We start from the raw sequence: 26,647 nt of genomic DNA on the forward strand, positions 1-26,647 counted from the left end.
TACATGCTATTTTTGATGAGAGCATCTTACTAATACAACTTTCCTTAAATTGCTGTTCACAATAAAAGTTGTAGCTAGTACAGAGTGGGTTTGTAAAAAGTTGTAAACAATATTTTCACTCCCACGAGGGGTCATATAATATTCTGGCCAAATCTGTGCCAGTCTGAGATATTTTATTTGTTTATATTTTTAAAGCCAATCCAGTTAGCTGACAGGTCAACGAACCTTCAATTGTTAAATCTAAAATTGGTAAAAAATGTCGAGTCATCACATTTTGCCTGTGGGAGAGATGCATTTACTTTGAAAAATAGAGTTGATAACCGGCATGCGGTGGCTATAGTAAAAATTTTGCAATCAAAAAAAGGGCTCACTGTAGAGGAGTGTAAATGTATGGATTTATGCATACCAGATGCACATAATTGTTGACTGTTGAGCACCATTTTGTAAAAAATAAACTGGTACAGAGTTGTATACAGAAAGAAAGAGAGAGAGAGAGAGAGAGAGAGAGAGAGAGAGAGAGATCTGAGATTTTATCATTGTAAACCTATGTGAGAAAATATGGAAATTCTAAAAAAAGAGGTAATTCAATTGATCTCAATTATTTTCTGAACTGAATTTTGAGGAAGTAAATTGCACTAAGCCTCTATGGGAACTTCAGACAGTTGGTTGATGAATTTTTCTGGTGGATCTGCAAGAACAGTCAAGGGAATTTAGAAGTGTTTCTTGTTATTAATAGAAATCTGTGAATGGATGTGCATCATATAACCAAATGTGCACTGAGTTATACAGAATCAGTGTCCAAGGATCCAATAAAAGTTCCTATTTATTAATAGTAAACGTTTTGCAGGCAACTGGAGGATATCGGCAGTTGCTTCCTGCTCTACAAGATCAATGAGATTTCATCACTACAGATTTAATATTCTTTTTAGTTTAAAGTTTTATTGCTAGACATATTTGGTGAAGACTGAATGGTATATGCCCATGTTCTGTAAGACTGGAGGTACAATAAGAACAGTAATCTGTGCTCTAGTAATTAAGACTTGCAAGAATTAGCAAGACGGTTTTTGCTTATTCATGACACAAAATTTTTTAGCGTACAGCAGTAGACACACATTCAGACACTGGTGCATCTCTATTAGCTTCAAGCTATAATTACTTCAAGTTCAATTGTTTTCTTTTCTTGATTAAGTGCACCTTCAGTACAATATATCCACACATACATACATAAACATAATAAGGGATGTACTGCAACTAAAACCAAAAACTCCAAGCAAATAATAGTCTCAGAATGCCAGAATGCCAGTGACAACTGAATCGTATTACTTCTCTATGGATAATTCTACCATCTGTCCTACAACAGAAATCTTATGCAACAGCTGATAATTCTTATCTGACAACTGGTTCATACAATACACTTTACATTCCAATTATTAATAAATAAGCAATGCGCCATAAACTTGGACACAGAATCTAAAATTTGGTATCAGTACAAGCTGTAATAGGATGGAATCCAGAAGATGGCTTCCTGCCATAGATGTTAAGCATTACGAGGAATTTACTAGCTTAGTCTCCAGCCACCACAAGAGAAAAAGATCTGAATTAGAGGCAACCACTCACCTATAGCTGACTGATGTATGGCACATAGAAACACGCAACATAAACAGTATCTTACTAGTTTTTGAGCTTTTGCCCTTTCTCTAGTAGAAGTATCCAAATTCATGCACACAACCACACAGACACCAAAATGCAGAGACCCATGGCCATGGTGAGACTGACTGTTGATTTTTGATAGCAGCTGCCAGGGCAGAAGGAGGTGGGGAGGGGGTGAGGAATGATGCACGGGGTGAGGAATGATGCGCAAGGTGAGGAGCAGGTAGTGGGATAGCGTGAGGCAGCTCTTTCATCAGGCGATTTAGTGATGATAATGATGATTGGTTTGTGAGGCACTCAACTGCGTGGTTATCAGCACCCGTACAAATTCCCATTTTTCCTCAGTCCAGTCCCACATTTTCATGAATGATGATATAATGATGAGGACGACACAAACACCCAGTCATTTCGAGGTGACTTAGTGGCTTCAGAACAAACTGAAAGAAGTTTAGAGGATAGAGCATATCAGAGGTAGAGAGAGGGAGAGCATAGGGAGGGGAGGAAAGGAGAGGAAGGTGGAGGTGACAGGGAGAGACAGGGAAGAACAGAGAAAGGGAGAGAGGTATACTGGAGAGACAAGTCCCACCTGTGTATTTCAGTGAAACCTGTGCTGGGAGTATCCACATGGCTTGCATAATGAAGCAGCTGTTGAAGTTATTTGTGTTGTGGTGCAGACCATGTCCAGAACTGAATGGTTAAGTCTATGGTTTGCCACAGTTTGGCAGTGGACATTAATATGAGTAGACAGTTCATTAACTGTCATACTAACATAAAAAACTATACAGGAACCATAGCATAGCTGATACAGAACTTGGAGAACTTGGCTACTTTCACATGATGCTTTTTATAGAGAAGATGATTGTGACTGGAAAGTGCTAGGAGATGGTGGGTAGGTTATGAGTGAGATCTTGCACCTGGGTCAACGATAAGGGAATGGCATTAGAACTGCAGGATTGGATTCCAGTTCTGCTCCCAATCATGCACCACATGGGTCATTCACATGTTGCTGACCCAAGTGCATGACCAATAACCCACCCACCACCTCCTACCACATTCCAGTCACTCTCATCCCCTACTCTATAAAAAGCATGGCAGCACGTGAAAGTAGCCAAATTCTGTATCAGCTTTGCTGTGGTTTCTGTACTTGCATGAATGGTCACTACCAAACTGTGGCAAATGATATACTTGACCATTCAGTTACAAACATGCTGTGGCCCACAACACTAATGACTTCAAAAGATGCATCAGTATGCAAGCCATTTGGACGCTCCTTTCCAGCACAAGTTCCTCTGATATTCACAAGTGGGACCTGTTTCTCCTGCATATCCTTTGCTCCTGCAGTCAACTGATCTGAACCTTCACTAGCCTGTTTCCAACTGCCTCACCTTATTTTTTCCCTTCCCTCTTCTGTATACACCACTTCTTCCTGTCCACATCATGTACTGCCTTCTCCCATCACTCTTCCTCCCACCTCCTTCAGGGAGCATTCTCTCTCTCTCTCTCTCTGTCTCTCTCTCTTTCTCTCTCTCTCTCCCTCCCCCCCTCTCTCTTCCCCCCTCCATTAATCCTCCCTCCTTCCCCTCTCACCCTCATTTTTGAGCCCTTTTACTTTCACTCTTCCATCTCTATAATCCTTTTCATCTCCATCTTCCACTCCTTTTTCCCTCTCTCCCTTCCCCTCCCTGCCCACCCTCTCCCTCATTCTTTGTCTTATATCCTCTGGCCTCTTAACTCCTTCTGTCTTGTTGTGCAGCCATTGAGTCATCTGTCAAATGACCTACCTTTCTCTATCCTATATCTCCTCCTTGTCTCATACATCATTTCCTCCTTCCTCTCCACCTCCATCAGGTAACTGCTTGCACTAATCAGTCTTTCCATGGGAGTATATGTTTGGATGTCTGTATGGTTGTGTGTGTGGTTGTGTGTACTTTTACAAGAATAAGAGCAAGAGCTCAAAAACTAGTATGAATACTATACTCTGTTACATGTTTCTATGTTCCTTGCATCAGTTTGCTATGAATGAGTTGTCACCTTTCTCTTATTTTATGCATCTCTTGGCAACTAAGATTGACCGAGGAATGATTTCAACCTTTTATCAGAATGAAGAATTATTTTAGTAAAGAAATTAAAAAGTGCATGCTCTAATGACAATTCTGTATAGATTATATGTGTGCAGTGGGTCATATGGCAGACCATCGCCTGTGAATGGAAGATGTTGAGATTGTGTTCCAGGCCATCACACAGTGCAAATAACTGGCAGGTTTTCCTCGATGTGCCCCATTGCTACTTCTATGTACACTTGATTGTACACTCACCATTGTGTTGTCTGGTAGATCCTTCTGTATAATGAGAGATCCATCTAAGTAGGAACACTCTTTACTTAACTTCACCACATCCATCTCTGGAATCTTTACATAATCTCCTGCAGTTGTGCTATCCATTTCTTCAATGTAAAAGAAATATTCTCTCTGGAACATACACCAACTGATATTTCAACTGTGAAAACAACTGAAAATGAATAATATGTGTAACACATAAAAAGTCAGAATTACACTATGAAGTTCTCGTGTAATTTTAGTTCATTCACTTTGAAATTTAAAACAGAACTTTATTTAGAGATTCATTGATGCATGATGTGAATATATCACTAGTACACAGAATATGACACATGTTTGTAAATGGAGCTATACATTTTTAAATACAGAACATAGTTTTACAGTCATATTCCTATGTATGCCTAAAGCAATAAATTGATGAATAATGTTATACAGATGATAAGAAATTAGGGTCAATAACAGTTACATACAGTTACTATGCAGTATATTTTTCATCACATCACAAGTAAAATCTTGGCACATAAAATTACAGACAGACAGAGTAACTAGTTTACCTTCAGGAGGCAACATTCCAGTGCTGCCATAGACATATTTAAAAGTAAAAACACTAGTCCTAGCTTTTGGAACTATTCGTTCCTTCCCTGGGGAGGAAAGAAGGATGGGGTGTGGAAGTTTAAAAAGGAGCAGTAGATCACTCCCATACCAGGATGAAAGGATGTCAACCGTTGTCAGACAACAAGCTTTGAAGAGTCATTTCTGATTGAGACTGTGTGTGCATTGTTACTTTCTGGCAAGAAGGGTTATCAGCACGGGATGTTGCCTGTAGAATTAGTTGGCTTCATTTGACCTACAGCCTCTCTTCTGATACACAGAACACTGAAAATCTGCTTTGTAATGTTGCCTGCAGTCAATAACATCAGCTGACAGTCACTGCCTACAAATTATGCCCCAGAAGAATGCTGAAGATTAGATGGGTAGATCACATAACTAATGAGGAGGTATTGAATAGAATTGGGGAGAAGAGGAGTTTGTGGCACAACTTGACTAGAAGAAGGGATTGGTTGGTAGGACATGTTCTGAGGCATCAAGGGATCACCAATTTATTGTTGGAGGGCAGCGTGGAGGGTAAAAATCGTAGAGGGAGACCAAGAGATGAATACACTAAGCAGATTCAGAAGGATGTAGGCTACAGTATGTATTGGGAGACGAAGCACCTTGCACAGGATAGAGTAGCATGGAGAGCTGCATCAAACCAGTCTCAGGACTGAAGACCATTACAACAATAGGTACCCCAAAGGAGACTGTAACGGAACAGCAAGCTGCCCGTTTGGAGGCAAGTGGTAAGGCAATGTTGATAAGGCATCAATCATCTCCACATGATCAATTTCACTTCTAGACATCCATCACAAACAATGGCACAACCCTTACCCCCACTCCCGGTACAGTTGTGTGAGAAGAAGGTGGGCAAGGGAACACTTGAAATGGAATCTCAGTCAATATTGTTGATTTGCCCTCACCAATCAGTTCAGGCTTTATCTGATGATTGTCATAGAAGAATGTGGAAGTGACAACAATCACTGCACATCTTAGGCATGTTGTCAACAGATTCAGTAGGTAGGTGGGTCGATCATGTTTCACGCCATTAATGTGAACAGATGTTGGATGCTTCATGTCTTCATTGAAGGTAATTTGAGGGCTACACAGTATCAGGTCAGAATACAGTATACTGTGTAGTCTTACAGGCTACAGTCCTGCAATGGGTTTAGCTTTAAAGATAATAAACCATGAGCACACTGTGCCCACCTGATGAATACTGCTATCCTCTATGAAGCAGAAATCAGCTGAACAGAATGACCTGCAATATCTGCTGAGGTGCACCTGATTGATCATCTTGTGGCCAGTTAAAACTTACAGTGCATCGCCAGAGGAATCCTCTTCATACACTGGATGACCTCAGGAGGGCCACCATTGAAGAATGGAACAGACTTGGACAGAAATGTCTTGACCATCTCTCAGACAGCATGCCAATGAAGATGAAAGAATGTTACACTGCTCAAGGTGGAGTGGGTGCAGTGACACTCAGCATCGGGGAAGGAGGGGGAGCTGCCCTCCCCTGTCCCTGACTGGGAATGCTCTTGCTGTCCAGTGCCAAAAAGAAAAAAAAAGATCATCTTTCCAAGAACTTATGAAATACCAGATCAGGGCTAATTGCAGTGCCACTAGAAGTCAGCCCATTGATATTGCACAAGTAGGTCAACAGCAGTGCTAACATCATACCACAAAGTGGGTGTACTGTAAATCCATGAAGAGAGAGACTTGTCACATAAAGTTCCAGCACACAGAGCAGTGAGCCCGTACAAAGGACTGCAGCCTGCCTGCAGTGTGTCCTTTATGACAAGTGAGTTGCAAGAAGCATGTCTCCCATTACATGCTCTGGTTACACTGGCGATGACACTGATGACACAAGAGTGCCTGCTGGAACAGCGTAGCCCAGTCTCTTCTGCATAACTGTGTTTGCACTCTGTCTCATCCTCAATGGATACTAAATCTTAATTGTCTTTCTTTCTTTCTAGCAATTGCATAAATCTAGGAATATTTTAAGAACAAAGAACATTACTGTATAATCCAGGTATGCTTAAACTCACAATACACCATTCTGACTGAGTACTTGTGAGCGTTCATGCACAGGACTTCTGATGCTGTGATACACTGCAACCTTTGTAACAAGATATGAATATTGCACTATGTTCAGACTGCAGTTTGAAGTGAGCTCTTGTAGTGAGCACTTCCTCATTTACCCAGAGCAGTGCAGTAAATCTCGCTATATTTTTTTTAAAGTATTGTCACAGTGTTTGTGTATGTTTGTCTGCTGTTTGGCTTTTTGCCAGCCAAATGCCATTTCACAGCTGCTCTCTGCAATACATCATGAGTAAAGACACATACAGAGAAGGAGCCAATCCACCTATGTCACGGAATGTGGACATTGACCAAGGTACTGTTACCACAGCAGCTGCCAGAGCACTTTATGCTGCAGGAAGTCATCACGAGGATTTACTAAGTATGAATGTCCAGCAAGTAATTGGAAACAGGAAACAAGCCAGTGAGGTAGACAGTCAGCTTGTTGTTGAGGAAAATGGCCTCACTAGCAGCACAACACAATGTGTTTCCATTCAAAAGAATTCTGTACAATCTGATGAAAAGAATTACAGTGCTGCTATTAGCACAACTGCTAATGAAACACATTCTCTAGTTAAAAACAACAGATATAAACCAACTTTGTCACTTTGTTTATATTGAAAGTAAATTAGACAGTGTTAGCAAATTGCATCAAATATCTGTTGGGAAATTAATACAAGTGAATCATCCTGAAAATACGAGGTGCATTCAAGTTCTAAGACCTCCGATTTTTTTTCTAATTAACTACTCACCCGAAATCGATGGAACTGGCGTTACTTCTCAACGTATTCGCCCTGCAGATGTACACATTTTTCACAACGCTGACACCATGATTCCATGGCAGCAGCAAAGGCTTCTTTAGGAGTCTGTTTTGACCACTGGAAAACCGCTGAGGCAATAGCAGCACGGCTGGTGAATGTGCCGCCACGGAGAGTGTCTTTCATTGTTGGAAAAAGCCAAAAGTCACTAGGAGCCAGGTCAGGTGAGTAGGGAGCATGAGGAATCACATCAAAGTTGTTATCACGAAGAAACTGTTGCGTAACGTTAGCTCGATGTGCGGGTGCGTTGTCTTTGTGAAACAGCACACGCGCAGCCCTTCCCGGACGTTTTTGTTGCAGTGCAGGAAGGAATTTGTTCTTCAAAACATTTTCGTAGGATGCACCTGTTACCGTAGTGCCCTTTGGAATGCAATGGGTAAGGATTATGCCCTTGCTGTCCAGAACATGGACACCATCATTTTTTCAGCACTGGCGGTTACCTGAAATTTTTTTGGTGGCGGTGAATCTGTGTGCTTCCATTGAGCTGACTGGTGCTTTGTTTCTGGATTGAAAAATGGCATCCACGTCTCATCCATTGTCACAATCGATGAAAAGAAAGTCCCATTCATGCTGTCATTGCACGTCAACATTGCTTGGCAACATGCCTCACGGACAGCCATGTGGTCGTCCGTCAGCATTCGTGGCACCCACCTGGATGACACTTTTCGCATTTTCAGGTCGTCATGCAGGATTGTGTGCACAGAACCCACAGAAATGCCAACTCTGGATGTGATCTGTTCAACAGTCATTTGGTGATCCCCCAAAACAATTCTCTCCACTTTCTCAATCATGTGGTCAGACCGGCTTGTGCGAGCCCGAGGTTGTTTTGGTTTGTTGTCACACTATGTTCTGCCTTCATTAAACTGTCGCACCCGCGAACGCACTTTCGACACATCCATAACTCCATCACCACATGTCTCCTTCAACTGTTGATGAATTTCAATTGGTTTCACACCACGCAAATTCAGAGAACGAATGATTGCACGCTGTTCAAGTAAGGAAAACGACGCCATTTTAACTATTTAAAACAGTTCTCATTCTCGGTAAAATTCCATCTGCCATATGGTACTGCCATCTCTGGGATGTATTGACAATGAACGCGGCCTCATTTTAAAACAATGTGCATGTTTCTATCTGTTTCCAGTCCAGAGAAAAAAAAATCGGAGGCCTTAGAACTTGAATGCACCTCGTAAAGGTGAAATTATTACTATTAACTCTGGATCAAAATTGAAGTTACAAATGCAATCACAGCCAACCAGTAAATGCAGTCAGATTTATTTGCAAAGCACAACTCAGTTTCTTTCATATCTACTCACACAGTGCATAAGCAAGGTGTTATTCAAGGAGTAAATTTAGAATTTTATGAACATGAAATACTTTATGAAACTGACTCAGCTGTTGAAGTAGAGATTCTCCAAGAAAATACTTGGTGAAGGGGAACCAACTATTGTTAAAGACCAAACCTAACATCTGATTCACATTTGCTTCCCAAGCAAATTTATCTGCATGTGACTGAATGTGAAGTATATCCAAATTTCCACTCGTCCATCAGTGTTACAAATGCCTCTGGTTCAGGCACATCAGCCGCCAGTAGCATAGCCTCAACTGCTGTAGTAAATATCATGGCTGACATCCATCAGTTAACTGTTTTTCTACTAATTTAAAATGTTTACATTGTGGGGAAGGTCACTACACTGTGGGTAAGAACTGCCCTGCCTTGCTCAGGAAGCATAAAGAGAACAAGTTTGCTATACTCAACAATATATCATTTGAAGATGACACAGTCACACTTAGTGCAAATACCAATGCAGGTATCACAGGAGGTCTTCTGACTGACAATAACTATAGATATAAATTCAGTTCTTGAGCTCAGTTTGATATTTTTGACATACAGGATTACAGCTCATTCCCTCCTCTTTGACAGCCTGTTCATCAGCAAGGATGTTTCTGTTCTCCCATTGATGCCTCAAAGACCTTCCCTCTCAGATCCATGCACAGAAAATGTTTAGCAGTTGACCCAACTCCCAGAAGCATCTAACAAAACTAAAGCACTAGGTCTTCAGCTTACAGACCCAAAATTCTATTTGGCGACCAGTAAATTGGCAGTTTAGTGGACTTAATGGATTCCAGTCTCTGGTAGTTTGACACTGTCCATTGACTTGGCAGTATATGTTGGAAGCCCTACTGTCCTTCAGGTCAATCCTCAGTCACTCGGACAAATGGTGGCAGCAATCAATTCATAGAAAATATTTGCAGCCCAGTAATAACAATTGTGGGGCCACATCCTGTCAGCCTGGAAGTATTAAATGGTTAATACTGGGTCTGAAAGCCTCTATTGCATGATCAGTTGTGGTGCAGTTCTTTACCAGAGCAGAGTTAGAAACCACAGATTCAAGTAACAGAATTGTAAGCATTATTTTGGATTATGGTTTACAGGATACTGTAGTGAATCACTCAGTCATAGCCAATAGAGAGTGTGTGGTAATAAAGAGAGTACCACAAACGAAATATATCTGCAACTTACAGTTCCAAAATGGATTTGTAATATCTCAAGAGTAGAATTTCATGATATACAATTATAGTAATCTCTGCTCTCGATAATGTAAGCAAAAATGAAAATAACACTGGATCTAGTAATATCCCTGCCACATTACCTGACCCCTAACCAAGTGACCAAAGAAAAGTCATAACTGGAAGGCCAATCAGAAAGAGCAATGTTCCCCCACATGCAGGTTTATATTAGTAAATGTTGTTTATGGTACACATCACCCTTGGTACAGTTTCTTATAATTAAATTTCAAGTAAAACCTTCAGAATATACTAAGATCAATAATAATGATGTTACATACTGCATGAAATTAATATGGCTGGGTGGTTGGATATGCTGAGTTATGCATCTGAAGGATGCTGGCTTGTATTCTGTTGTATGCTAATATTTTTTTCAGCATTGTAACAGATTCTGGGACCAACATTCACATTTGTATTCAACCTTGTGCAAATCTAACATGCCATATTTGGTGGTTTTCGTATTTATACTTGTGTGTTATGAAAATGTGCAGTTTCAGTGGTACACCACATTCAATACCTCTCCAAATTTGGCTCATTTTTTAGTTCAGTTTTTTCTGCCAAAGTGTCAGGAAATGTACACATAGACACGAAAACAAAATAAACAAAAAAAAAAGGAAGGAAGATTAGGGTTTAACATCCCGTCAACATTGAGGTAATTAGAGACGGAATGCAAGCTTGAAATTTTTCCGCGATGGGGAAGGAAATTGACCACACCGTTTCAAAGAGAGTATCCTGGCATTTGCCTGGTAGGGAAATTGCAGAAAACCTAAATCTGGATGGCTAAATGGGATTTTATCTATCGTCCTCCCGAACAAAAATTGTGATCTGTGAAATTTGTGAAAGGTTTCCCACCACTTCTGTTTCAAAATGATGTACTGTCTTGTACAATGCCAATAGTTCTTTGTCTGTGGACTGTGTAGCTAAACACTGTGCCACTGCATTCTATGATGAATGTGTGAATATGAATGTTGACACTGAACTGCAGTTCCAGCTTAGCACTGCACATATGTAGGTTAACACTTATTGCTTGCTTCTCATTACAACTAAGGATCAAATTTAAAAATGGAGAAGTAATTACTAAAAACCAACATAACCTGAAAAAAGGCTGATATTAACATTCTGGCTATGAGCAACTGAAGACATTTACATCAGTGATTGTTTCGCATTTCACTAGCTTCTGTATATGACATAATTTCTAATGTCTACAGTGACATATGCAAGGTGCTGCAAGGATTTTATTATACACCAAAGATAAGGGCAGTAAAATATGATTACTGAAATGTGAACTATATGTACAATCTGGCACATATGTTACTTGATAAAATCTGCTATATAGTTTGTTAGAACGCAGACAGTGTGATCCTGGGTGAAGTGTTTTTATTTCTCATCAAAAGTCACTAACATAATAGTGATACAACACACAAAACCCTATTTTTTTAACATAATCTCTTTTCAATATGATGGCCTTATGCCACCTTACTGGGCTGGCCTGTAGGCCTGCATGGTACCATATGCTGGTTGATGTTGAAGCCAATATTTTACTGCATCAATAACCTCCCCATCATCTACATACTGATTTCCGTGGAGTGTATCCTCTGTTGGGCCAAACAGATGGAAGCAGGAAGGTGCAAGATCCAGGCTGTAGTGTGGTTGAGAAAGAGTGATCCAGTAACGTTTTGTGATCTCCTCTTGGATGTGCAGAATTACATGAGGCTTTGCATTGTTATAGAGAAGGAGAAGTTGTTTGCATTCTTGTGGAGATGAACACGCTGAAGTTGTTTCTTCAGTTTCCCGAGGGCAGCACAATACCCTTCTGAGTTCACTGTTGCACCGTAAGCAAGGAAATCAAACAGGATAACTCCTTCAGAGTCCCAGAAGCCTGTCACCATGACTTTACTGGCTGAGGGTGAAGATTGGAACTTTTTTTTTGCAGGAGAGATGGTGTGACCCCACACCATGGATTACCATTTTGTTTCCGCTTAAAAGTTATGAATCTATGTTTTATCACCTGTGATGATGTTTGGCAAAAAGTTATCATAATCAGCCTCCTAATATGCAAACAATTCTGCACAGATGGTCCTTGATTGCCCTTTATGGTCTTCTATGAGGCAGCTTGGAACCCAGCCGGCACATACCTTTGAAAACCCCAATCAGTGGATGAGTGTGTCAACACTACCAACAAAGATGTCAAGTTGTGCAGTGAGGTGTTTGGTTGTGATCCATCGATCACCTTGAATGAGTGTGTGCCCACATTCCAACATTGCAGGAGTCACAGCTGTGTGCAGCCAGCTGGCACATCTTGTTGCAATGTTGACAGATGCCTCACCCAACAACTCACTGTGCTTTTGTTCACTGCCAGGTCTCCATAGGCATTCTGCAAGCACTCTGGTTTTCCACCAAAAGAAGCTGAATGACTGTTCTCTGCTCGGAACACATCTCCGTTACAGACGCCAATTTGAAGGCTATGTATAGAAGTGCCACATGTCAGAACTCTATGAAACTACAGAGGCTGAAGTGGGAATATTCCACAATGTCCCACAACAATTTCAGCATTTTTTCAACAGAAATTGGCTGAGGAAAAAAATGTGTTGCATTACTTATTGAACACTTGTCATATGGATAGCAGGAATGTACGTAACAAGAATGAGCAGATTGACTTTAATCTTCACAATAGATATGTGGGATCTTCATTCTAGCAGGATGTGACTAAATGATGAAACAGAATCAATATAGATGATATATAATCTCAAAACAAATATTAGTGATGTTTGTTATTTCTTTAGTGTTTAAGCAGTCTAGTCTTGGGTTGCTATGTGGTTAGATCGTTGTGTGTTTGTTGCTTCAGTTACCCGTGAAAAAACAGTATTCATAATGTATAACCAGGTAGAGCTTCATTTCACATGAGCCCTGCTACAGATTAACCACAGTGGTAACTCGTTTCTGTGCAACTGTTCATTTGTTTGTTTTGGATTTGCGCAACACTTAAGTGCTCATTCAACAATGGATACACTATGTGAACATCCGTTTTTACAATAATTTGTGCAGAACAGTGTGACGAATAGTGCTAAACTGAACATTTACATGCCTATTGGTCACAATCAGATGGAACTAAAACACTTAAGTGGCGTCATGATGCAGTGTACAAAGCTGCTGATGGTGGTTGCACGTGGGAACAATACGTGTATCAGCAAACCTCACCTGGTGAATGCCAATTCATTGATCTTGGTGCTATAGACCATTGGAATGACTACATACTTGAATACATGCAATGACCATGTAAGTGTCCTGCTCAGTCCTCCTGTGCTGCTGTCATTCCAGATGAGCCCATTCATGTCGCAAAAGGTGTGCTCAGCTGGATGAATCCCATGTCGTGTACCCCGGGTTTCCTTCCATGCTGCACTTCCTCCACAGACTTTACATGCACTGCATGAACAGGATTTTGGTGAAGTGATATTTCATCTGGGTTCTACTACTGAACTACCTACTTTTTTAGCAGATTCCCCAGGTTTCAGATGGTCGAGCTTACTTTGCAGTGTTATGGTACATGGAAATTTGTAATCTTGGTGCGCAACCTCTCTGGTCACACTCACACCATCAGTGTTACCTACTGAGAAATTTTAAGCAATGAAGATGGCATTTCTTCAACATCTGATTGTGACACCAGAACAACAACTGGGGAAGTCATATTTGAAGAAACAATTGGTAGCTACACACTGTTACAATCTTGGAGACTACTAAGAGAATCCATCTCACTGGATATTGTGGTGGACAGCACATTGTGGGCAGTTTGGATGTTTGAACCACCTCTCATTCAGTCAGCATTAATCATGAGAGAACATGATAGTACAGAGAACAGGTTATGTCTGGTTGACAGGTTACACATGCAGCAATGCTAGGGAGCTGCAGTCACATCCCACAGGGCTCAGTGCACACTACCCACAAACATGAGTATTGTATGGACTCTGCTGACTGAGCAGTCCTGAGCACTGTTGATGATGCATGGTGAGGGTCCACTACCCTTTGTCCTACATCTGTCCCATCCTAAGCTGACTTCAGCACTTTGAACACTGTGGCTTTGACATACTCGCATATGCACTGCTATCACACACACTTCAGAGAGAAGATGTGCAACAGCTTACTTCCATGCAATGACCCAAACTTCAGAGGTGGCTCATGATAGGGCCACACTCAACCAAGAAGTCACCTACTTGGTCAGGCTAATAGCTAGACAAGTGTAATGCCACCTCAAGAATAGGATAAGAGACTATAAGTCCTTGGCCTCAATACAGGTCATTATTTCTGTATTGACTCAGGCTCCTTGGTGAGCACCTTACCAGGTACTTGAGGCCCTTCACAGCACAGCATGTTGGAAGCACTATTGCATGGAGAAAATGACACTCCTGTTAAATATCATGGAACTATAGAGCAAAGCTTAGACATCAGTCATAGCGAAAACTGCACACAGCAATTTTTTATTGGGGCCCAATTTCAAAAGTTATTTCATCCCTGTACCTGTCAGTTGGACTAGCCCATAAAACATGGAATGGAGAAAACGTTTATGGCTGTTTTGGGCCATCTCCAGTTCTATTACATCTTTGTCTGCAGATGGACTCTTGCAATGAAGATGTGGGACCTAAGCAAGCTGTAGCCCAAAATCTCTGCAGCATGACAAAGAAATTCCAGGATGCTAGACAGGAACTTCTGAATTTGTTTACAGCAAATACAGAACTGAAAAAGAAACTACAAAAGGACTTGAGCAGTGCTCAGAACCACATAGCCTCCTTACAATAACAGCAACAACAGTGTCAGCGACAACAGTACAATCTACAACAGCAACAATTGCAGCACCTATACCATGAGATGTGGCTATCTGATGCAAAACAGGAGGCCAAGGTAAGTCCAGTGCATGATAATTTAAGTGTACATTCCACTCCTCTGTGAGTGACGAGTGATACTACCAAGCAACGCGTACAATTGGCTAGACGCGGTGTGAATGATGAGACAGTGCACTGTATCATTATGGCTGGGGCCACCAGTCCATTATGAGGCTCAGCCTCTGGACTCAGATAAATTGCATATATCTAAGCATATTACAGATGAGCTACTTAACACTGAGATTGTGAGACCACCGGACAGTGCCTGGGCTTGGCCTATACATTTGGTACCAAAGATGGACTGGTTTTATAAAAAGTGTGACTATCATTTGCTAAATGCACAAACATTACCACACAGGTACTCCATTTCAAACATTCTGGAGGTTTCCATGCCTTAGCAGGGGCATCTGTCTTCAGCATACTCAACTGTGAGAACGCATATCTCCAGATACCCATGGCTGAGGAAGATGTGCCAAACAACTGTTGTTACTCCATTTGGCTTGTATGAGTTTTTTTTCATACCTTATAGCCTAAAAAAATCCGCACAGACATTGCAACATTTTACCAATAAAATTTTAAAACATTTTTCTTTTTGTCATTCATACGTTGACAACATTTTGATTCTTTTCATCATCTCTGGCAGAACATGAGGTGCATCTCCACTCTGTGTTTGACACCATTGATCGTCATAGCATTGAGATCAATAAGGACAAGTGCCAAGTACACCAGGAGGAAGTCACATTTCCAGGACACATGCGTAATGACTGTGAGGTCAGACCAATCACAGAAAAAAACAGCACTGATTCACACTCTACTTTATCCACCAACCTACCACGAAATAATGTGATTTTTGGGAACAATCAACTATTATAGGTGATGCCTACCATAGGCTGCAACAATTCTAGCTCCTCTCACAGCCACAATGGTAGGCAAAAACAAACACAGTAGGCAAATGCTGATGTCGGCTACAGTAATTCTTGTGTCCTTTGATAATGTTGAACTGTCCTTCCAGCAGGCTCTGACTTTAGTACATAATGTAAGTGATGCTCCCTCATCTGTCAATACTGATGTGAGCAATATGCCTGTAGGCCCAATGCTATAACAATTAGTTGATAGGGTGCTACAACCATTACAGTTCTTTTCTCAGGAATTTGTGGAGTTGCAGAGAAAATGGTCTGCATTTGACAAAGAACTATTAGCAGTGTATGAGACAGTACATCATTTTGAAACAGAAGTGGAGGGAGACCTTTCACAACTTTCACAGATCATAATTTTTGCCATTTGGACTGTGTAAGTCAGTTTACAACTGACATGCAGTACATTAAAGGAGCTGACAGTATGCATAAACCAAGATGACTTTGTGTCAGTCCAGATGGACAGAGAAAATCAATGTAGTTTTGTGGAAAACCTTCACCAGCCTTTGGTTCCTGGATCGGACAGACAAGTCTGGTGTGACATATCATGAGAGAAAGTTCAACCATTGGTTCAACTACAAATGAGAATTTTTATGTTTAATAATTTCCACAACCAGTCACGCCCAGGAATCTGCCCTATGACCAAACCTGTAGAGGACCACCTTGTTTGGCTGGATGCAAAGTGTGGCCACAAGTTGTGGACTTGTGACTGCACTGCTTCCAATGCTAGAAAACAGGCAGTTTTGCTAGCACAGAGCTTGGCCACTATGACAGTCTGGTGGGCAGGTGACAGCACGTACACTTGGAATTCATTAGCCTGCTGCCTGATTCTGGTGGGTACAGGTCTATTTTCTCAGCTGTAGATCGTGTCATGTGGTGGGTTGAGTCAGTCCCTGTACTTGTCATTATGGCTGAGATTATGGCTAAGGCCTTTGTTCATGTATGAATCACATGGTCTGGTTGTCCTGTTGCCCTAATGACAGACAAAAGTATGCAACTTGAGTTGGCACTGTTCAAAGAATTGTGCAGCCTCTATGGAGTAAAACATTTTCGCACCATCACGTACCATCCGCAGAGCAGTGGACTGGTGGAATGGTGGCACTGTGTCTTAAGGAGTCACTGATGTGCCTTGCAGGTAATGGTTAAAGGGTGCTTCTTGGTGTTCACAGTGCTTTCAAAAGGAACCTTCAGGCTTCACTGGCAGAGATTCTATATGGTGAAACATTGAACCTCCCAATGGCATTCTTCGACCCTTTGGCATTACCTGACACAGATGAACTGCTGGCAATGATTCAACAAGTCAGACAACGTATCTCCAACATCAGGACATCTTTTCTGCAGCATCACAGATTTTCTGAAGGCTTTTGTGCACAAAGACATGGTGATGTGTGAGTATGTGATGTTATATGATGACATTATATGGACATCACTTCAGCCACCTTACTCTAGTCCTTACAAGGTCCTGTGGGAGTGTGACCATACATTTGATATCATCCTCCATGACAATCACACCATGGTTTCAATATACAGAATCAAGCTCGGCCACCAGGACTATGACACGGTTAACAGCACTGCTGATTGATCGTAGACCCTACGCTCCTATCTGACATGAAATCTGGTGTTGTCTTAGGTAGCATCTCTAACCCTATCTCTACCAGACTCAGTGTTTACATCCCTGCAATCACGCTGAAGCTGCTCTCTCCATTTATCTTCCCACCTCTAGCATTTTATCCTGGAGTAGGAGCAGCTGTTAAACCTTCCCCAGTGCTCTGCAGTACTGGGAAAGCGGGTTCTTTAGGACCTTCACTCTAACAGGACATGATTGAATGACAAAACAGTATCGATACAGATAATATGTAACCTCAGGGCAAAGAATAGTGACGTCTGTTATATCTTTCTTGTTTAAGCAGTCTGGTCTTGGGCTAACATGTGGTTAGGTGCTCATGTGTTTTGTTTATTTAATAGCAATAACACAGTATTCACAGCGTATACCCAGTTAATGCTTTATTCTGCACAAGCCCTGCTGCAGAATGCCCAGAGATATGTATTTGTACTTGTTTACTTCCATGGAAACAAATTGTGCTTTACCTCTGTAATAAGATGATTTCTGAAGTTTGAGCATATTCATTCTGCTTCCACCTGGAGCAAGCATCTAATGAATTTACTGTCTTTCTCATGTCCTCAGAAGGATGCTTCAGTGATTCAGCAGTTTTCTACCATTCATATTTCTTTTCCGTCAGTATTTTTGCTGTGTGATGTGTGTTTCATCAATCGTAGAAGCATATATTGTATCTATATTCTTCTGTCAACAATATAACATTCTCTGCAGCCCATTCCATCGCTCAGGGAACTCTACATCTACATCTGTATCTATACTCTGCAAACCACTGTGAGGTGCATGGCAGAGAGTATGTTCCATTGTACCAGTCATTAGGATTTCCTCGCATTCCATTCATGTATAGAGCGGGGGAAGAACGATTGTTTGAATGTCTGTGTGCATGCTGTAATTATTCTAATCTTATCCTCATGATCCCAGTGTGAGTGGTACATAGCGGGTTGTAGTATATTAATTGAATCATCATTTAAACCCATTCTTGAAACATTGTTAACCGACTTCCTTGGAATACTTTATGTCTATGTTCAAGAGTCTGCCAGTTTAGTTTCTTCAGTATACCTGTGATATGTTCCCACTGATCAAACAAATCTGTGACCATTTGTGCTGCCCTTCTCTGTATACATTCAGCATACCCTGCTAGTCATATATAGTATGTGCTCCACACACTTGAGCAATATTCTAGAACCGGTTGCATGAGTGATTTTTAAGTGATCTCCTTTGTAGGCTGATAGCACTTCCCCAGTATTCTGTTAATAAACCACAATCTACTCCGTACTTAATCCACAACTGAGCCTATGTGATCATTCCATTTCATATCCCTACAAAGTGTTTCATCTAGGTATTTGTATGAGCTCTGGCTCAATCCAGCCACAAATTTAACTTGATACCCCATGTGATCTTACTTTTGACAATAAGTGCAAATGTGGTAATGAGTCAAATACTTTTCAGAAATCAAGAAATCTACCTGCCTGCCTTGGTCCAAAGCTTTCAAAATGCAATGTGAGACAAGTGTGAGTTGGGTTTCAAAAGATCGATGTTTTCAGCATCTATGCTGGTTGGCATGGAGGAGATCATTCCGTTCAAGATACCTCATTATGTTTGAGCTCAGCATATGTTTTAAGATTGTGCAATAAACTTATGTCAAGGATACTGCTTGGTAGTTTTGTGGATCACTTCTGCTACCCTTATTGTAGTTGGTTGTGAACTGTGCTTTCTTCCATGAACTAGGCACGGTTCTTTGTTCAAGGGATCTACAACAGATTATAGTTAGAAGAGTGGCTTTACTCAGCTGCAAATTAAGTATAGAATGTGATAGAGATTCCAGTGGGCCCTGGAGCTTTGCTCAATTTTTACAATTTCAGCTGTTTTTCAACATCACTGATGCTAACACTTATTTCAATCATCTTTTCAGTGGTGTAAGGATTAAATGGGGGCAGTTCTCGTAGGTTTTCCTTTGTAAAGGAACACATGAAAATGGAGTTAAGCATTTTATCTTTTACTTTACTACCTTCAATTTCAGTTCCTGTCACATTCCCTCGGGACTAGACACTAACTTTGGTGCCACTAACGGCCTTTACATATGACAAGAATTTCTTTGAGTTTTGTGAAAAATCATTTGACAATATTCTGCTATGGTAGTCACTGAAAGCTTAACTTTACAAAGCAAAATGTGTTTCATTCAGGTTCTCCCCATGCTTTGTTTTATACCTGTTATGCAGTAATCTCTGTTTCTTTAGAAGTCCCCCCCCCCCCATTATAAACTGTGCTACTGGATACATATCTATCCAGTGCATGGTCAATTATTCTTTATTCTATTAAACTTGAGCCATATTTCCACTACATGCTCCTGCCCTGTGCTGAAACTTTCAGTTTCCTCATTGAGATATGACACTACTAACTTTTTGTCTACTTTATTGAACATATATGTCTTTCTCTTTGTTTCAGTTGTCCTTTGTATGTTGATGATCACTGTTACTGCAACTGCATCATGGTCACTGATACCAGCTTCAATATGGACATTCTCAAAGCAGTGAGCTCTGTATATTTATCTTGCTGCTTGTTTTAGTTCTACATCTACATCTACATCTACATCTACATCCATACTCCGAAAGCGGAGGGTACCTTGAGTACCTCTATTGGTTCTCCCTTCTATTCCAGTCTCGTATTGTTCGTGGAAAGAAGGATTGTTGGTATACCTCTGTGTGGGCTCTAATCTCTCTGATTTTATCCTCATGGTCTCTTCACGAGATGTAGGTAGGAGGGAGCAATATACTGCTTGACTCCTCGATGAAGGTATGTTCTCAAAACTTCAACAAAAGCCCATACCGAGCTACTGAGCATCTCTCCTGCAGAGTCCTCCAGTGGAGTTTATCTATCATCTCCGTAACGCTTTCGCAATTACTAAATGATCCTGTAACGAAGCGTGCTGTTCTCCATTGGATCTTCTCTATCTCTTCTATCAACCCTATCTGGTACGGATCCCACACTGCTGAGCAGTATTCAAGCAGTGGGCGAACAAGCATGCTGTAACCTACTTCCTTTGTTTTCCTATGATCATTCCATTTTAAATCACTCCGAATGCGTACTCCCAGATAATTTATGGAATTAACTGCTTCCAGTTGCTGACCTACTATATTGTAGCTAAATGATAAGGGATTTTTCTTTCTATGTATTCGCAGCACATTACACTTGTCTACATTGAGATTCAATTGCACCATGCGTCAATTTGCTGCAGATCCTCCTTTGTACTTTGCCACAACTGAATCATGGTCACTGATGTCAGTTTTGATGTGGATATCCTCAAAGAGGTCAGGTATGTTTGTTGCCAGATCCAATTATCATTTTATACCCACCCTCAGGAGTAGAAGTAAAGGGAATGAATGGAGTAGGAATGATTATGACAAAGGAATTGGCTAAATGTGTGGAATATGTAGACTATGCAAATGACTGGGTTATTGGTGTAAGGCTGAAAGGAGCACAAAAAGATTTACTGATTGTCCAGGTGTATATGCCAACTTCAGAACATGATGACCAAATTGTAGAGGAAATGTACAATGTAATAGAGAGAATAATGGATGAAAATAAAAAATGCTGCAAAATAGTAATGGGAGACTGGAACACCATTGTGGGAAAAGGGAAAGAGGGAACATAGTAGGCAGTCATGGTCTTGGAAAGAGAAATGATAGAGTTGAATGGCTAATTGACTTCTGCATTGAAAGGCAGCTGATAGCGGCAAACACATGGCTCAAGAACCACAAGAGGAGGCTTTACACTTAGAAATCACCAGGGGATAAATGCAGAAACCAAATCGATTTTATACTGGTAGAAGAAAGATACAGGAATGGAATCAAGAAGGTGCACACATTACCAGGTGCAGATATTAATAGTGACCACAACTTACTTCATGGCAGAAATAGAAATAAGAATGAAAAGAACTGAAGAAGGCGACCATGGTGAAGAAGTGGGATCTAGAGAAGATAAGATCTAACAAAGAATAAATTACAGAAATGCTGCCTTGGGAGTTTCTAAACACATTACGAGACAAAGAACCACCTGATAATGCCAATGGAATATGCTGAAAGAAGGAATCATTAAAGCAGGACAGCAAAATATAGGATGTGTAAAAGGGAAAAGTTAAAAAAAAAAAACATGGGTTACCAAGAAATGATTTCCAAGATGGAGGAGAGAAGAAAATTGAAAAACAAGAGCACTGAAGATGCAAGAAAGATATACCGAAGGTTAAATAATGAACTGCGAAGAGAAACAGAGCAGGCTAGGAAAAAATAGCTGAAAGAGTAACGTGATGAAATTGAAGAACTGGACAGGAAGGGGAAGATATGACTTACTATACAACAGAGTAAAGACTATGACATGGGAAAAAAACAGAGCAGGAAGTGCTACTATGGAAATTTTGAGTAAAGACAAAGAGGCAGTGTACAAAGATCATGACGATGTCCTCTAGAGATGGGAGGAATATCTTAAAGAACTATCTGACACAAATAGCAAACCAGAAACTCTGGAACTTGAATCACACAACAGTGTAAGTGATGACGAGAAAGGACCAACCATCATAATGGAAGAAGTAAAGTCTGCCATAGCTGCAATGAAAAATGGCAAAGCGGTAGGTACAGATATGATACCGGGAGAAATATTAAAATGCTTGAACCAAGATGGAATAAGAGAAATATTGAGGTTATGTAACAAAATATATATGACAGTGGTGAATGGCTTGAGGACTTTCTGACAACAGTAATGATTCCTTCCTGGCAGATTAAAACTGTGTGCCCGACCGAGACTCGAACTCGGGACTTTTGCCTTTTGCGGGCAGGTGCTCTACCACTGAGCTACCGAAGCACGACTCACGACCGGTTCACAGGAGAGCTTCTCTAAAGTTTGGAAGGTAGGAGACGAGGTACTGGCAGAAGTAAAGCTGTGAGTACCGGTCGTGGGTCATGATTCGGTAGCTCAGTGGTAGAGCACTTGCCCGCGAAAGGCAAAGGTCCCGAGTTCGAGTCTCGGTCGGGCACACAGTTTTAATCTGCCAGGAAGTTTCATATCAGCGCACACTCCGCTGCAGAGTGAAAATCGCATTCTGGAGTAATGATTCCATTACCGAAAAAACAAGGAACAAGAAATGCAGCGGGCACAGGACAATCAGCCTCATTTCACATGCAGCCAAAGTGATGTTAAGAATAATTAATAAAAGACTTGAAAAAGTAATGGAGGAGAATCTTGGCGAGGAGCAGTTTGGCTTTAGAAGGAATACGGGCACCAGAGATGCAATAGGGCTCCTACGAATATTGGGAGAAAGGTTTATTGAAAAAGGAAGAGCCCTATATATGTGCTTCATTGATCTAGAAAAGGCATTTGACAATGTGATTTGGGACAAGCTGGCAACTATACTGAGGGAAAAAGAGAGTGGACTGGAAAACCAGAAGACTTGTAAACCCATTACATCTTAATCAAAAAGTTTCAATTAAATTGAGAGGAGAAAGTACAAACTGGATCGGACTAGGAAAAGGAGTAAGACAAGGATGCTATATATCACCTACTCTTTTCAACCTCTACTTGGAAAATATGATTGACTAATGCTCATTAGATGACAAAGGCGTAGAAATTGGAGGAAGAAGAGTGGGGTGTTTGAGGTTTGCTGATGACATGGTCCTTCTAGCCACAGGGGAAAAAGAATTACAGGATTTGGTGGACACCATTGAAACTAACAGAAAAAAAATATGGAATGAAAATTAACACAAATAAAACAAAAGTATTGGCACTAGGAGGAAATAAGGAAATAAAAATTATATTGAATGGAGAAATACTAGAACAGGTGCAAAATTTTAAGTATCTTGCAAGCAGGATAGACACCAACTGGAAGGACACCATAGAAATTAAAACAAGGATAGCAATGGCAAAAGCGGCATTTTATAAGAAAAGGAGAATTTTCTGCGGCGGTCTGGACAGAGAACTCAGGAAGAGACTCATAAAATGTCTTGTATGGAGTGTTCTTCTATATGGCGCTGATATCTGGACTATGAGGAAGAAAGACAGATGAAGGCTGGAGGCTTCTGAGATCTGGACATGGTGGAGGATGGAAAGAATAAGTTGGATGGACAAAGTAAAAAATGAAGAGGTACTGAGAAGAGTGGGAGAGAAAAGACAGTTACTAGATGTAATAAACAGAAGAAAAAGAAATTGGATTGGGCATATATAAAGAAAGAATGACGGACTGATAAAAACAGTTTTAGAAGGTTATGTAGAAGGGAAAAGGAAGTGAGGAAGGAAGAGATTCAAGATACTGGATGACATGATGGACGGTACAACGTACAGCAGCCTTAAGAAGGAAGCAATGGATCACAGAAAATGGAGAGGCAAAGGACCTGCTAATATAGCAGATAACTGATGATGATGATGCCCACCCTTGATACTGATTCTTACCCAGACAGTCTCACATGCCGCATCAATTTCTGTCTCAGTGGATTTGAATTTCTTGTTTACTATGATGAATACACCACCTCCATTTCTCATTTGCCTTTCTTTTCGACATACACTTAAAATTTCCCCAAAAATCTCACTGCTGTAAATTTCAGGTTTCTACCAGCTTTCTGTACCTAGTATTATGTGAGCTTCGCTGCTTTTGATAAGCACTTTAAACTCTGGCACTTTGTTACCAATGCTTCAGCAGTTAACCATTAGGATTTTCATATTCTCACCTTTAGGAGGTACTTCTTTTGATCTTACACTGATACTTCACGGTTTCCTAGAGCTATCATTAACTGGATTGTGTTGAGAATTGTCTAATCTAAAAAACCCTTGTAAGCACTCCTCACAGAATTAGCTACCTGAGTAGCACCTTTTGATGTGTAGTGCACACCCGAACCATTTGGTGAGAGCCTACAGAGCTCAACCATATGGTGCAAATCCAGGAAGCTGCAGCCTAGCTTGTCACAGAACCTTTGAAGTCTCTGGTACAGTCCTTCCACTTGGCTCAGATCCGAAAGCCTACGACAGTTCTGGGGCAATGCTGTAAATTTTGAGCTGTGTTGAAACACCACATGCAAGGCTGGTCTTCTCAACTTCCTCTGCCAGTCACTGGATTGACCCTGGTATGACCTCAAAGCCCAGACGACAGGCATCATTTGTTCCAATGTGTGTCACAATGTGCATTTAATTGCACGTTGTTTCCTCAGTGGCTGCCGGAATAGCCTCTTCAACATGTTGAACGAGGCCCCCAGGCGTACAAAATGCATGCACCTAGTGTATTTTCCTGTTCCTTGCTGCCGTTTCCCTAATGTGTACCATCATTTGTCCTACATCTGAACTGCTGACGATTAACAGACCCCTAACTTTTTGTGTTTGCCTCCTCTTGACACCGGACAAAACAGGTTTCCCAAAACAGATAAAGTGAATCCCACTAGCTCAGTTTCAGTTTCAATGAAAGACAGCACCTCAAACTTGTTGGTTAGAGAGATCGATACCCTGAGTCCTCCCTGGTCCCCACCCACCCTGTACAGGCTGTCTGGCACTACCATTAAACTGCCATTTGCAGTCAAGCGGACGACTAATGACAGATCCTGTACTTTCTGCAGACAAGACACAATCCACACAATCCACAGGAGCAGATAATAGTTGAGGTACATTTGGTACCTGCACCATAGGTACATGACCGTCAGCAGTTCTTCCAACACAGCAGCAGGCAGCAGCTGCCAATCGTTTGACAGCATTCAGAGTGATTTACAACTGCTTACGAACGTCAACCAACGCATTCTATGTTCAGAAAAAGCATTCACAGTGGGGCTGCAGTTTAGCTGGCACGATGTATTACAGGACACTGAACAAATAACTTTAAATTAAGCACACATATTATCTTTTAATCTCTTGAGCTACCCCCCAGGGAACGTTTCACAACAGACGAGTGTAACCCCTATGTTTGCGCGGTAGAGTAATGGTGGTGTACGCATACGTGAACTTGTTTGCGCAGCAATCACTGACATAGTGTAACTGAGGCTGAATAAGGGGAACCAGCCCGCATTCGCCGAGGCAGATGGAAAACCGCCTAAAAACCATCCACAGACTGGACGGCTCACCGGACCTCGACGCAAGTCCGCCGGGCGGATTCGTGCCGGGGACCAGGCGCTCCTTCCCAGTCCGGAAAGCCGTGCGTTAGACCACACGGCCAACCGGGCGGGCACCTAAACAATTACTTCTCACATCTTTTATGCGACACCCAGTGTACGCAGAAAGCGGCGGTTTGTTTTCCATTACAAGCAAAATTATTTTTAAATCGGAAATTTACATGTTCATTCGATAGAGTGTTCCTAAATTATCTAATCCGATATTTGTTATATTATTATGTACTAACACGGAGAGTAAAACGCGAAGAATAAAAACAATCCTGCTGTGATTCAGTAGCGCTATATGCTTAGCGGTAGCAGTCGCCGCTAAAGTACGAATTATTGTTCATATTTTACTGTCCCTGTTGATACATTTTGGTAAAAAAAATATCGCACCAGACTAATCTGGGGTCTCTCTAACGAATGGGCCCATAAAATTCCGCTATGAAAATCATTTTATTAGTAAAGGGAAGCAAACCGACGCTTTCCATTGACACTTGGCACCTCTTGAAAGTAGTGATGAGCATTGAGCAGTATTGGTTTGGGCGTATACATTGGGGGGGGGGGGGGGGGGCGCTATTCGTTCGTTTCCTTCGTCAGTCGACTCGAATGAATTGAGTTATCGAGTAGTCGTACTTTCCTATGTAGCACGCGCGTCCGTGCATCGTATTTTAAATGTTTCTGTCTGGCACATAGATAGCTAACACATACCTACGAGAAAATTAGCGGCCATTCTAGTGATCTCGGTAGGTTATTCTGTCTGGCATTTGTTCGAGAAAAGTCGCGAATATTCTACTGTTTTGTGATTAATAAGAGACTAATGGGAGAGATTCTTCAGTACAAGCAAACGAGCATAAACGCCCTTAATGATCGTAATTCTGTTATGCAAGCGTTGTTTGTTTGTCCTAGATCTGACTATCCTACTTTGCACACGCTGTACAAAATATTTGCTTGTCTACCTGCATCTATTGCTACAGCAGAAAGAAGTTTTTCAACACTGCGGCGTACAAAGGCATGGCTGACGTCGATAATGAAGGAGGATCGACTTAATGGCTTAGCTCTGTTGAACTCTCACCCTGACATAG

General features: G+C 41.2%; 1 protein-coding gene across 1 annotated transcript in view; it reads right to left on the reverse strand.

Moving 5' to 3' along the window:
- Nucleotides 1-26,647, reverse strand: part of LOC126234443 (uncharacterized) — a 112,319-nt gene that overhangs the window by 46,339 nt on the left and 39,333 nt on the right. The window contains exon 2 of the mRNA XM_049943137.1: nucleotides 3,966-4,118. Coding sequence (XP_049799094.1) covers nucleotides 3,966-4,118 — 153 coding nt within the window. The remainder of the gene's footprint in view (nucleotides 1-3,965; nucleotides 4,119-26,647) is intronic.

The sequence above is a fragment of the Schistocerca nitens genome, chromosome 2 (genome assembly GCF_023898315.1).
Source record: "Schistocerca nitens isolate TAMUIC-IGC-003100 chromosome 2, iqSchNite1.1, whole genome shotgun sequence".
Taxonomy (NCBI): Eukaryota; Metazoa; Arthropoda; class Insecta; order Orthoptera; family Acrididae; genus Schistocerca; species Schistocerca nitens.